The following is a 15,105-nucleotide window of genomic DNA, read 5'->3' on the forward strand; positions in this document are numbered from 1 at the left end:
ATTTAAAAAATTCATGATTTAATTCTCTTCCGATGTGTAGCGTACAGCCGCACGATATATCGTTACAATACTTTACATATAACAACTTACAAAATTATGACCATTTCTGTCATCACTTTTTATCACTTCTTTGTGTAAGAAGGAACATATATTCTCAAGCAATTTCACTTCATGAGATGAAAATTGATTTGAGATTACAGTTTCTCCTTCGTGTTACATCGTTCTTCTCTTTCCATTCTTTTTTTATTTACAACGTAAAACAACGAAGAAAAATGCCTAGCCTACGCAGCGAGTACGAATAAATAAACGAGGTGCACAACCAAATAATACAAAAGAGGGCTGCTATATGTACAAAATAAAAAGATACTCCCTTACGCTTGAACGTAAGAGAAACTTTATACACATCACAATGCTGTTAACTCGACGATCCTAATCACGACACGGAAGCTCTTCGAACGAATTTGCGTCAATGAATGCCTGGCATGGTTCGAATGTTCAAACGATTGTCCATGACGTTTCTTTTAGAAATCTTGAAACAGAGCCAGTTGTTCCGGTGGCAAGGGAGGCTGGGAACGCCAATCGGTTTCAGGATAATCGTCGAAACAGCTTGGGTCACCTGGCGCTTTTACTCGTGGTCTTATTGGTGGTGTCAGGGCTCTCTGCGGCACCTATTTATACAAAAAAAGTGTAATATAAAACCTGTAAAATCTTACTTTGATAGAGAAAGTAATATTGTTTAGAAAACTAAGATCATATGGAAAAAAATATTTTTCTACTTTAATGGAACACTAATATTATTCAGAGAACGATTCTTACATTAGTATTATTTATTAGTACTAGAAGCTAGTATTCTTTAGTAAACTATCCTTGCTTTAATACAAAAATTAATATAACTGAGAAAATTATTTATACTTCAGTAAGAAACTAATACTATTTAAAAAACTATTCTTACTCTAATGAAAAAAAGAAATAATTTCACATTGACACTATCGATTTACTTGTGAAATTCATTAATTAATTACCAATGGCCATTCGACTAATTTAAACCAGCGATGCCTCTTCACGTCATCAGCCCCTTGTCTCATGTTCCCTAGTCTCTTCGTTCGATCTGCGATCAAAAGCTTCTTGATCAAATCCTTGGCGATTGGATCCATATGTTTTGGCCACTCTATTCTTCCACTTAATATCTTCTCATAGATGCCAAAGGGATTGTCATCGAAAAATGGCGGAAAGCCCGCTAACATTTCGTAGATGAGAACACCGAGGGCCCACCAGTCTACAGCTTTATTGTGTCCTTTGCTCTGAATTATTTCCGGTGCCAAATACTCGGGAGTGCCGCACAAAGTCCACGTCCTACAACCGATAATTTAAAATAATTATTCTTCGAAATATGAAACGTTGTCCTATCGCGAGCAATTATCGATAAATTTGCCGTATGATTACATGTAGCAACGTTAAAATTGCTGATGTGTAGATAAGAATAAAAAAGACCTCCCGGAGCAAAGATACGATTTAAAAACTTGTAATTTAATAGTTAAATACGTATGAAATCCATATACGTGGAATATTCCTACATGAACGATTCTAGCTTGAACAAGACAGCTGCACATATTATTATAAAACAAATGTTTGTGTACAGACGGCACATAGTAACTAAGAATAATTAATAACTTTCCACTTAGATTCCATTTGAATTTGCAAAAACATCTGTAATGTAATTATTATTAATCGGGTAAAAAAAATAAATAGACGATCGTTATATTACGATCGTTTATTATTGTATTAACCATTATTACGACCACTAATATATTAGAAATAATATCCTCTTACCTATCCGTGAGTTTCTTGGAGAAACCGAAGTCCGTAATTTTCAGGTGGCCCTGGCTGTCCAAGAGAAGGTTCTCAGGCTTTAGGTCCCTATAAACGATGTGTTTGGTGTGCAAGTATTCCAAGGCACAGACGATTTCTGCTGCATAGAAGCAGCTGGTGGGTCCGGAAAATCGGCCAGCTGCTCTCAAATAAGAGAAAAGCTCGCCACCGGCTACGAATTCTAACAGCATGTATACTCTCGCCTCGTCCCTTCCGCTCCAGAGCCTGAAACCATGCTGATGTTAAAGCGGCAATGGTACAAGAGTAGAAATTTTCATAGTAGAGAAGTAGAAAAATGTAATTTCGAATCTAATACAAGAGAACGAGCTGTTTTCTCTGTATCTTTTACAATACATGTACAATCTTTCACGAAAGATTAATATTTAAGTATCACTCTCGTCGTTCTTAATTACGCTTTCTTTTTCAGAAACTCTTTCGTTCGACTTTCTTGATCGTACGAAGGCACTTCCTCGCGTTGGAAGCGACAGTTTTCGATCGTAACCAACGAAACAATGTTACAGCTTGTCAGCGATCGAACGAGAGAAAGGAGAAAGCAAATCCGACTTACATGTTCACGATAAAGGGATGCTTGACCTCTTTCAATACGGTGATTTCGTTTCGCACGTGTTCCACTTGTTTCAATCTGATCACGTCTACCATTGAGAGGATTTTCAACGCTAAGGGAGTTCCTTGGTGCCTGCATAGCACCACTCTGCCAAAGGTGCCTGTACCTAAAAATAAAGACTCATTAGAATCATTTAATTCGTTAATCAATGTTTCGCATTACGTTTTGTTACACCTCCTACGTGTAACAAATCAATTATTTGTTAATGATCAAGATTTCATATGATTTTCAAGGCTAAGGGTGTGCCTGAAGATAAAAATCCATCAGAAACTCCTGTCTTATTGTAATCAATAACCTGTCACGATCTATCCTATTGTAATTTACAATCAATGATCTTCGTTGAATTCTGTTACACCTTTTGCGCATAACAAATCAATTGTTCTTTAATGATCGAGATTATCGATCGCATACGTTCAGAAATGTGCATCTGGCAATATGTGTCAATTATTCAAACGTTCCTTGTTCAAGCTAATGGCGCAAATATTAGGTGAAGTAAAAAGTTCTGAGCGCTTTTTCGCTTTATTTCGACGATGAAATTAACATAGTCAAGATTATTCGATTTAGATTAAATATGCGCCGTTTTGTTCGATTACTTTTGTCCATTTTGAAGGCAATTTCATAATTCCGCGGTTGAAGAAGTCCTCGTCCCTATTGGTAAAAAACTTGACCAGCTCATTTTCACAAGCCTCTCTTGAGGCCAGTTTTGTACCATCAAGAAAATTTTGCAAAAACTTAAAAAGGTGATAATCGCTTGGTGCCAGGTCTGGACTGTACGGCGGATGCGATAGAACCTCCCAGCCAAGCTCTCGGAGCTTCTGACGCGTCGTTAAAGATGTGTGCGGCCTGGCGTTGTCTTGATGGAACACAACACCTTTCCTATTGGCCAATTCTGGCCGCTTCTGGTCGATCGCCTGCTTCAGTCTGGTCAGTTGTTGACAATAGAGGTCCGAATTAAGTGTTTGCCCCGATGGGAGCAGCTCATAATGGATGATTCCCTTCCAATCCCACCAAACACACAATAAAACCTTCTTGGCCGTTAATCCACGCTTGGCGATCGTTTGGGCCGGCCCACCGCGATTGGACCACGATCTTTTTCGGCTGTTGTTCTCGTATGTGACCCATTTTTCATCGCCAGTCACCATCCGCTTCAAAAATGGGTCGATTTCGTTACGTCTCAACAAAGAATCGCAGGCATCAATTCGGTCCAAAAGGTTCTTTTGCGTCAATTCATGTGGCACCCATACGTCGAGCTTCTTCTTGAGACCAGCCTTATGCAAATGGTTCCAAACGGTTTTCTGGCTAATCTTCAGTTCCTGGGCAATGGAATAAGTGCTCACATGCCGGTCCGACTCGACGATTTCCATGATTTTATCCACATTTTCGACGATTGGCCTACCAGAGCGTGCCTCATCTTCGACGTCCATATTACCAGAACGGAATCGTTGGAACCACCGCTTTGCTGTTGCATTCGATACTGTACTGGGTCCATAAACAGCACAAATTTTTTTGGCCGCCTGCTCCGCCTTTTCACCTTGGTCGTAGTGGTACTGAAGAATGTATCGAATTTTCTCTTTTTTTATCTCCATTTTCGAACGCTGTAACACACAACTGGCTTCACCGAACACAAAACTGACAAAGAACCTTTTTGATGCGTAATATCACCTTGAAATCGGTGTATACTATGACTCGATGCGATGTGCACATCGTGAGATATGGCTCACTAAAGACATCTAGCGAAAAACGCTCAGAACTTTTTACTTAACCTAATAAAAAGAAGGTATCATTCGTGTTATCGATCATTCGAGGCAATGGGCAATTATCAACGCTCTCTCTAGTCGCATAATCCGTCGTCCGCGGTCTGTTTAATGCACTTTCCCACGAATGCAGGTGACTAAAGTTGGTTTGCTCAACGTACCGCGACCAATTAACAGAACAGCGATGGCCGCCGGGCCGAAATTAACCGGTAAATTGCATCGCACGAGGTGTTCTCATCACGGATGGGCGTTTTGCGTATTTTAGAGTGGCATTATTATAAATGCGGTAAAATTGGCAGACGGCGCGAATAAGGGGCGAAACCGTGTTGTATACACTGTGAAACGATCGCGGTGACTGCCAGTAACAGCTAAAAACAAGTGTCAATGATAGAAAGACGACCAGTTTCCAGCGAAACGACGCTTTAAATATCGTGAAATTTACGTAATCGATCGTTTCTGAATCTTTTCTCGCGACATAAAAAATAAACGAGGAAAAATAGCTTGTTTTATCGACTTGGCCCAAGACTCTGCTACGACTTAATCGTCCACTTTCGATCCGATATGATTTTCAAATTACTTTGTTGATTCTGACACGTCGAAAGTATATATGACAGATACATCGATCCCGTGCGAATAAAGAGGAAGTCTTCGAGCGAGAATAGATTCGATCGGAGAAGGTTAATGTTTTAGGTAATACCGTTCATTCATCACGCTGGCTGTGGCTACATCGCTCGAATTACGCGCGCCAGACGCTTCCCCTCGACACGTCGTTTTTTTCCCGTATGGACACTCAAGAGAGGATTTTGGTGTGCGTCCAAAACTTGTTCTACGTCTCGAAAGCAGCAGCCCGCACATCTGTCGTGATCGATCACCGCTTACAAGCGTGTAGCCATTGCTTTACCTGTATAATTCAACAATGACCGAAGTAAATGGGACGATATGGGATCGATCGCTTATCGTTCTTCTACGTGCCCGATCATGTAATACTCTACTATCCTGGTTATCCAGATTCGATGGTTCGGTGATTAGAACCCGGACGTCCTGTTTGCTATTATATTTCACATGTAAATTGGAACACCCTGAAAATACGTTTAAAAGAAACTGGTCTACGGATGCTTCATGCTATTTCATCGTGCAACGTAATGTCTCCAGTTCTCGTTTCTATTAGCCAACGTCGGTCATTCGAAGAATGGTTACACAAGAGACGAAAGAGTGAAAAATCAGCTACGAAACACCTGCACCTTGCCGTGTAACTCGAACTTAACGAGCAGTTAAATATACACTCGGTAGCCTCTCACTCTCCAGTGGCCCACTTCCTTGCTTCGAGGGTAGTTCGCCTCGTCTCTGATGTTTTCTCGCGGAGAATCAACAGCGCGTAACGAGTAACATTTGCGTTTTCAATTGATCTTAACAAATCTGTACCTCGTTTAAAGGATTCCTAAGCAATTATCAATTAATCCGATAGTACATAGTATTAATTCGATCTGCTAGTCGTATAGAGGTAAAGTTACGAGTTCAACGAATCTCTATATAAGTGGTTGAACGGTATTCTATTCGACTATCGATATAGAGACGAATAGAAAGTTTTGCAATGAACAGTAGGAGCTGCCAGTGAAAGGCGTCAGGATGAATAGCGTCTTGCTCACCTATGGTTTTGATGATTTCCAGATCGTCGATGTCGTATCGCGGCGAATCCTCCTGCGATCCCTCTTCGTCGGACGTCGTGTCCCCCGACATGCTTTATGAGCTACTGTTGTCGACGGTGTTCGGTGAAAGTTGCTGATTTATTTCCCTCTGCGCCCGATGGACACGTGGAAAGAAAGGAAGCGAGGTTCAACGATCCACTCGCGATATTATTAGATCGCGTGGCGACCGGTCGACCTCATATCTGCTTTTCGCAATTCTTTGTGACGGCTTCCAGTGTTCTTCGCCAAATTAACGAGCACGAAGTCCGAACACAGATGACACACAAAGTCGAGGAAGCGAGAATTTAATTTTCACGCGTGACAGGTGTGTAAATCGGATCACGAGCCGGGACAAACGCGAAAAAATGGAACGTTTTCTTTTTAATTTCACAGGGAAAGGAAACACTAAAGGATGCACTGGTATATTTGTCACGCGTGCTGGCTGTCAACGACCCTCTTTTCTACAGTTCCTCGCTCGGAGCGGTGAAAATGTGTGCGTTGATTTCACAAGTGTCATTTATGGCGAGCATGTACCGCGAGCCGTGCTGATAGAAAGAAAGAGAGGGAAAAAGAGAACAGTGGTCCTGCACTTTCCTGGTTTCCTCTTCGTTAATGTATGCTGCCCGTTTTTACGTGGCCGCCTGACGTTTGTTGATTTAAACAGAGTGCACGTGTTGCGTGTGCCGTCACGATCGCAGCTCTGCCGCTTTAGAAGCGGTCATCCTTGATACTCTGTTGAAACACGGAAGGGAAATGCGATATCTATTCAGCGACGTCCTTGTACGTGTATTATCGACCGTTTTTGCACACTGTCTTCCTTTCCGATTCAACCATAACAGGTGACATTCGATAACGTACTATACCTTTTTTGAAAGAAGAAAGGAAAGAGAAAATAAACAATTAACGCTCGGCTAACACGTGCGCGAAAAAACGCGCATAGATCCACGGTAACAGATTCTCAGGCACCTTATTGTCGCGTGATCGTAAACAGTGGATCGCGATCGATCGGCAAGCCACTGTATCTCGTAACGATCTAATTTGCTCCAAACAGATCCTGTATCGAGGTGTGCGCGAGGATCCTAGCTCGTCTTCTGTCACATGATCTCTGGTGCGGTTCGAATGCCAAGCAGAACTAAACTGGTCACCGAGGGGTCTCAAAAGGCTGTCTATCCTTCTCTTGCCCCCTCCCTCCTGCCCCTTCACCCCTCCATCCCTTTTCATCGCGTTTCTCTCCCACCTCTCGTGCCGCCACCGGGAGAACTCTCACTGAGAGCACATCTCTCGTGGCCCCAGGTCTTTCTCCTTTATTTTTCTTCTTTTTCTGTAGTAACGAGAGAGCAGAGTGATTTATAGGCAGCGATCGCGGAAGATTCGCGGCCGGCCGCGAAGATAAAAGGCGGCATTTAAAAATACGGGTTGTAGCCGCGGAACGAAATCGTCATCGTGGACCCGTTACGCGGTTGCGTCAACGCGGCGTGGATTATAAAAGAGACTCGAAACCAGTCTCCTCTTTCTCCGAGAGCTCGGTAGATTTGTTGAAAACGAGATTTCCGACGAGAGTAATAGACAAACGAGTTCATGGATTTTCTTAAATGGACCTTGTGAATCATCCGATGAGAGTAGGACGAGAGAGTTGTCTCAGAATTTTTATATAGGAACCCTGTCATTTTTCTTGCGAGAAATATATCTTTATTTCAAGGGGGATGAGACAGAGCGTAGGACACACGATCGTTTCTTGCCAAGCGGACATTACGGAAATAGTGATGATTCTCGGAATGATCGCGGATATTGAGAAGCGTTCTTCGAGGCGAGTGTATTGCGATCGAACGATCGAAAACGATACAGAGGAACGGGTTGTAAACGCCTGATGGCTTCGTGTTGCGAGGAGACGCCAAGTGGTCGCGGACGATCACAAATCCGACGAAATTCGGCTTATTTTTGAATCTGGCCATCGTCCAGACACATTTCGCCTGTGAATGTTGAACGGCCTGACGATGAAAGACCTCTCTATCAGCTGTCGCGATTCGTCACCGATTTCAGTAAATCTTTGCACATTAGTCGCGTTACATCTTTGAAACTGATCATCGATTCGAGTCGCGACTTTGCTGAAGACCCACGTTTCTTTCGGTAGGCGGGCCTCAAAATTGGAGCGATTCGCGTTAGCCTTGACGGAGGACGAGTATAATCCCACGGATGCGATACGAATTTGTAGTTCTTGTTACGAATAACGTGCAATATCCTATAAATAACGATGATGCTGGTACTTTAATATTTACGTTTCTAATAATAACACGGCGACGCGTTATCGGCAAACCAGTACGATTTACAGTAGATATCATGAAACGCAAAAGTTCGATCGATTATGTAATAATTCTTGACCGTGTCATGACGATCAATTTGTCTGACCGTTCGATCAAAACCCGTCACATTTATATTAATGGTCGTAATTATTCACTAAACTTATTGTCGTATCCATAGGATGACGTGCTACTGTAGTTTTTACTGTTGTGCTGACTGTCACTAATAACTAAAATGAAAATAATGGTTTCCGGGAATCTTATATTACAGACTCATTCGTTGCCAACGAACTCCAATTAGATTCTTCTCTATGTTTCCGTCAGTACCGTTGTTTTCTTTATAAGAACTTCAAACATTCGGCTTGTCGTTTGCCTTAGAAACCATCGACGCAATTCAAATTCAATTAAACGATCCCTGAAGAAATGCGATTAGAGCATGAGTTATATAATCACGCGTCGTTCCTTACAAGACCTCGCGCTTTCTTTCTCTTTTTGCAGGCAAACGACTACTGTGTTTTATTCAGACACGATAATAGAACGTTTTTCCTACTGTAATTCCCGGCACATAGCAGAGAATCGGCAATAAAGTCGATGATGTATTTCCAACGCGCGTCTGATCTCGGCCGCGCGTCAATATTTATCTTCTTTATTGCTGATAGTTAAAAAGCGAATGTTGGCTTTTGAGAGGATTCGGAAATAATACATATCGTTCGAGCTCGGAGATAAATAAAATCAAAATTATTCAAGTATTTTTCGGTTGGAAAGACGAGACGCGTTGGTGAGACGGCGATATGATTCTTTCGATTATTTTTATATTTGAAGCGTTAACGGAGCATCTGGATCAACGACGGCAGCGCGCCTTTTCCACGAGTAATTTCCTACCGTCCAAGCATCGACACTGACACGGAAGCGCGGACAATTCGTTTCTTCGGACCGCAGAAATATCGCTTGCTCCTCAAGGACGAGGAAGTTGCAAATCCAAATGACGTTCGTGCTCGCCCACGACTTCTGGATCCGAATCAATGCCAGTATTTCTTCGTTTAGAGAACGAGGTGACACGTGCTCGATTGGGAACATCGACTGGACAAACGATATTTCCTATTCGAAGAACGAGTATCTTATTCCTCTTACTTTATAGATGTTTTACGATGCTTCGATACATCGAAACGGTCATGGTGAAAGGCCACAAAGTAAATGACACGTTAACCTCGTACGTGATAAAATGTTGCTAGTACCGAGCACGGATCTTACGCGTTAATGTTGCTCGGACAAAAGAGGGACTCATCTGTCGTCCACCTTTCCCCATTGTTATGGGACCGACGGTGTTACTCACCTGACCATAAAGATAAGTTTCATGAATCATAAAGTTAACCATCCTCCGATGGTGTAGTATGGGCGTACAGGCGTGTGTGGGTTGCACACGTACTCGGAAGCGGATGGGTACGTTCGTGAATAGCTAATTCGAATTATCAATGTCCAATACCCTATTTTATCTAATACTAATAACATAGCGTAACACGGTAGGTATGTACAGGTAACCACGTATCTGCGGTCCCTAAAAAGAAGTCGTTTGTGGTGACATCACGAGCGAGTTACCAACATCCTCCACGATACCTATATCATCTAACTCTAACAAGTATTACACGCGATATACAGAGTGTATGTACATAAGCACTTATATGTGCGTGTCAAGTTAGCGGTTCCCATGGAACACGAAGGTGGTACGCGATATTTTCAAGCATCCGTGCGGTCCCACGGCGACTTCCGGTACTGCGGTGCGTTCGCTGGCTTCCGGTGCGACGACATTTTTCCGTGAAGCATGTGGGTAATGACAGCGTGGTCGAGTGTGCCTGTAAAAGTAATTATTCCCCATTATCATCACATTATCATCTGTTACGATTTTCTTTCGTTATAATCTGCGGTTTAGGGAGAGAAAAAAAGAGATGGTAGAAACAGTTACTCATTCTCTTATACTCACGTCCGAGCGGCGACAAACGGTTCGCCGGCGCAATCGTTCCTCGCCTTGATTTCTACCTTGATTTATTGTAGAATCATATCCATCCAATTACTCGGGTTTGTCCCGGTGTTGTATAACGACATACATGTACCTGGAGATCTGTAAAACACGCGATCTTAACGTTACGACGAATTGTGTCTTGGAAAGGAGGATGTAACGGATAACCTGGGAGAGTGTTTCTTTTTGACCTTGATCCTTTTACCCGTGAAATGTGGTGCAGGTGTTTAGCTGGACGATCAGGATGCAACCAGGCCCTGTACCCGTCCGTCGTGCTTCGAGTCAACTTGAAACCGGAAGCGCCGCTTTCTGCCCTGCTGCCCACGAACAATGAGATCGGGAGATTCCACCGAGGACGCGAGCACGATCAAACGCTGTGGTGTTTTATCGACACCGGGCATCAAGAATATTCCCTTTGAAGAAAGGGTTGAAGATCCACCATGGTGAAGTCGTGAATCTGTTTAACAAGACTCCTAGGTGCCTGGATGTCCCCATATAAAATATTCGTATCTGGAAAAATGTGTGACTGTTGAGTCAGCTTACCAGCATGTGTAATGGCGTATAAATAGAAAAAAAAGAGTATCCATGATTCACGAGGAAGATATCGTACAATGTGAACGCGTGTAATTTCGTAAGAAAGATAATGGAATCACCTGCATGGCGATAAGTTTAGCTTACCCTAACTTTAGCTTAGAAAATGGACTAGAATCGATGGTGTTACTCGCTTATCCACCCGCTTCTCGGTTTGGAATTTTTGATCAACCGTACGGAAACAATTTACATTACGAGTATCGTTTCGTATGTCACCCCTATGATCTCATGCGTGTATGCACAGGAGATAATGCGTATAATTGTGATATATTGCTCGGTCGCTTTCAGCAGACGGTGTGTAACGATGGCAGCGGTCCGACCGGGCTCGTCCACACGATCGATATAAGTGTCGGGAATACAATGAGAAAATCTTTTCACGGCCACTGCCGTCACGTGATTCGTGTACGGATAGCAACAGGTGTGATGCAACAGGTAATCAAATGCAGTCATTATGATTCGTTTGTTATTGTACAGATAAACTCTATATCCCAATTTTTGCTGAGAATTTCTTTGTATCAAAAATTTCAATAAAACGATCTCCACTTGTTGGAATCCGGAGAAGTTCGAGAGCCCATACTGCTTAAAATTGTGCGATAGATTTTTTGAAATGTGCAACTCGGCATACAACATACGAAACCGTGCTACTGCTGATTGTTAAGAAAAATCCTATTTTACAATAATTTAAGTGTCTTACGACGAGCCTCTCAGAAGCCAAACCGATCAACTCCATTTTTTACTAATTTCTTAATTTCTCGATTCTCAAGAAACAGATTACTTACGGTCATAAGGTGAATTAAAAAAAAAACAGTGTTTGTAATATCATCACTTTTCTGTACTTTCCAATTTGTGGAATTAATTAATGTAGCTTCTGAACGGCGAATATTCTTGTCTTGGGGGAGAGGCGGTAAGTCTGACCCTTAATTGCAGGATAACCAATTAAACTTCCCTTATATCCTGAACTTTCAGAGGAATGTATAACTAATGTACGAAGCAATGAGTTGTACGGTCGCTCGAAACTCGTCTAAACCCCATCTTACATGCTATTAGCCGGTCGCCGCTAATAGGATGACGCGCGAGAACAGGATTCAAACGATATTCTTCGTACGTTTCCCCAGCTTTTCATTGTGCACAATGAAAAGGGCGAATGCACTTACTTGGTCGGCTCGTGTGACAGGTGTTGCGCGTCGAGTCGCGTCGCAAATCGATCCACACAGAGACCCTGGCCGCATCCTTTTTCTCCGACACTTTCTTCTTTTGCCTGTACGAGCTGTATTTCCGGTTAGGTACGCGTTCCCCGGTCCCCTCTTCCACGTGGACAGCCATTTCTCGCCCGACAAATGTGCGCCTCTGCCTCGTGTCCCTCTATATACGCCATCGCGTCGCCTTTTCATCGGAGAAGGTCGCCGCTTGTTGCCAAGTCGTGGCGAGGAGAACCAGCGAAGCTTTCGTGCACCACGTGCACGTAGACGACCATAGCCGAGAAAATCAGGCATGAACATAAAACATTATCGCTAAATAGTCCCTTTTCGCGGTTTTTGCCCGTCTATTAAACGTTCGGCGGCGGAACGAGCCGCCTATCGTTGCTGATTCACGATTTCAACTTGCCTCGAGAGCTTCTTACTGCTTACGACGAACGCGAACCACGTTCCCTACGGAGCATTAACGATTTCTTATCTCTCAGCATAGCCTGATTTCTCGACGCATTACCAAGTTGATATTGGTTACATAAGCGCGTCGACGATTTCCGGGTTCTCCTCGGGTACTCTCCGGTTGTTTCGTGAGAATCGTGACCGATTGCCTTCGGCTCGAACACGATTATTCTTGATATTTAGAAATTGATAAAAAAACGCCGACGACGTTTCGCAGTGGGTCGATTGAAGTCGTGGAAGATAATTTTCCTTGAGCTTAAACCGCGTTGCATAGCCGGACGCTGTGTATGACACGGGAGCTCCACGGGCCCGTTTCTTAAATCCCCCGTGAATTCTTCCAGTGCCATTTACAGAGTCCAAGCACGAGGTTTATTCTCCGCGAAGCTTCTCTTCCTTGATGACATAAAATAATAATATTCGCGGAAGATGAGAAACAGGAGGTATCCACCGTGAAGATCAATGACCGGTATCATTATGTAATTGAACAGATATCGTTATTAATTGTTCGATTCGCGAACCGTATCGTATCGCGTATATACGTGTTAACGAACTTGTAAAAATGGGGAACGCTTTGTGAATCGTCGAACGATGAACGTAAGAACCGACGGGAAAGAAACGAATTCTTCGCGGATAATTCACGGCCGGGGCATTGTCGGTTGTTTCTTTCTCTCTTCTTGCCTCTTCCGTCACGGAACAACGATCCTTCCCGGAAGCCGTGTCCGCCGTATCTACCGTGGCTTGCCACGATTTGTTCGCCAAGCGTTCACCGCGGCTCTCGTCCTTCGATTCCACCGATTTCCCACCGTTTCTCTTCTCCGCTTTACCCCCCTACGGATTTTCGATTTACCACCTTCGTTCCTCCATAACAATTGTTCTTCCTCGAATTCGACAAGCTTCGTCTTTTCCTCTAACCTCTTTCTCTTTATTCGTTTCCATCTTTTTGCTCCTTTTTTGTGTCCGCTTCGTTCCACGAAGAGTCACGATTTCCCACGGTTACGCAGCTCGAATCGAGAGCATATCGAGGCCGATAGCGGATAACGCACTGTCACTGCGTTAAACGATCGATTATGAATGGTCCAGGAAGGTTCATTGTGAAACTTATTACGGGACTAAATTGCTAGACGCACACGAGTCTCCGTTCGATCAGACGCTTTCCTTTTTCTGCGTTTTTCCTTTTCTTTCCTTCGAGTTCTCCAAGTTGCTTCTTCTTCTCGGTAACGTAACGCGTGTAGAATCGTTCCGCGGCTTAATTTACAAGCATTAATTCGATCAGAGAGCGGCTTCCAGTGATTTATTATAAAGATGAAACGGTGGTGTGGTATGCAAGGGAACCCGGCGGCCGTGTTTTCCCGTCTCGTTCTCACGATTCGAATCTTCTCAGTGCGCCGTATATACCTGCGATTCTTCAACGACTATCTGCGCGTCTCCTCAGTTCTCAAGCCGCTCTTCCGGTCATGCTATCATTCCGGTTCTCACGCCTGGCTTCGAAACATCGGGACATGCCATGGAAAATAATAGTCTCTCCCCGACAATATCTTTAAACTGCCTTCGTATCGTCTATTCGTCGTCTCTAAAGTTTCTAAAGGTGAAACATGGTAATTACAATTGGACGGGTCCATATTTCGAAGAAACTTCTTACTGTCTGGCTACTGTACTATACTGAAACTATAGGAAACTAGGAACTGCGAGAGATAATTTTTATTGACTGTAAGAGACGCGTTATTATCTCAAAACCAAGGAGGAATACCAAGTGTGTCACGTTGCGTCGCGTTATCGATAATTTTCGAGCGAGTTATGTAGCGACTTTTTACGGTTTTTCTCGGCCATGACGCGTTCGTTCAAACGTTTCGCAGATACGCGATGATTTACTACGTTTCTACGGTTCTTCTACAATTTTCGATACTTCTTGTATCTTTTAAACATAGAACTTTGGTCTTCCTAGCCTTTGACGCATTCGTTGAAACGTTTAACAGACACATGACGATTAATATTAGTTTCTCTAGTAGCTCGATTATTTTTGAGCTTCTCGTACCGCCCTTTAAACGTCCATCTTTAATTTTGTCAATTTTTAATCGTTTCTTCGCATATGGTTTAGCTTTTTCAATACTGGAAGATCGCCTAATTAATCCGAGAAACAAAGGTACGTGCAGAATGTTCCAATCGCGGTGTCCACGATCGTACGCCGAGACAAAACTAAAGTTTCTTATGTGTCAGGCCGTTCATAACGAAGATCGGTTCCCGTGACTGAAAGCAAATAAGGAAAAGCTGTAATAAATACGTGTTCGAAACTGGTTATACGGTAGAGTCGTATAGAAAACTGCCGGTTTCACTTGGTACCCCTATCTTTCAACCCGTTCCCAAGAGAATATCTTGGCTTTCCGCCGATGTTTTTTTGCCAGGAGAAGGAATTTTTCGCGAGATTCTAGCTACTCGTCAAACACGTAGTCTCTCTTAACCCGATATTCTCGTTTCTATTCTATAAACGAATCAATTTGGATCAACAATGATCGTTCTCTGTAATCCACCTCTCCACCAGACAACGTTTCGATCAAATAATTTTCCAAATGGAACAGGCCCGTCTATGAGAAACAACAAACCAGGCGTGATTCTGCCGTTTTCGC

At 43.1% G+C, this 15,105-nt stretch overlaps 1 protein-coding gene across 2 annotated transcripts; it reads right to left on the reverse strand.

Moving 5' to 3' along the window:
• Position 1: 1 nt before the first annotated feature.
• On the reverse strand, positions 2–7,103 carry Pka-C3 (Protein kinase, cAMP-dependent, catalytic subunit 3). 2 transcript variants are annotated; one of them, XM_069110819.1, is made up of 5 exons: positions 5,895–7,103; positions 2,438–2,600; positions 1,831–2,094; positions 1,023–1,353; positions 2–668 (listed from the first exon to the last, which is right to left on the reverse strand). In XM_069110819.1, the coding sequence occupies exons 1-5, from the start codon at positions 5,983–5,985 to the stop codon at positions 522–524; spliced, it is 996 nt and encodes a 331-aa protein (XP_068966920.1). In that variant the 5' UTR covers positions 5,986–7,103; the 3' UTR covers positions 2–521. The 2 variants fall into 2 exon arrangements, with proteins under 2 accessions (XP_068966920.1, XP_068966921.1); XM_069110820.1 differs by lacking the exon at positions 5,895–7,103 and adding an exon at positions 2,676–2,963.
• Positions 7,104–15,105: the final 8,002 nt, after the last annotated feature.

This window comes from Bombus flavifrons, chromosome 4, assembly GCF_040668555.2.
Source record: "Bombus flavifrons isolate JBK064 chromosome 4, iyBomFlav1_principal, whole genome shotgun sequence".
Classification (NCBI taxonomy): Eukaryota; Metazoa; Arthropoda; class Insecta; order Hymenoptera; family Apidae; genus Bombus; species Bombus flavifrons.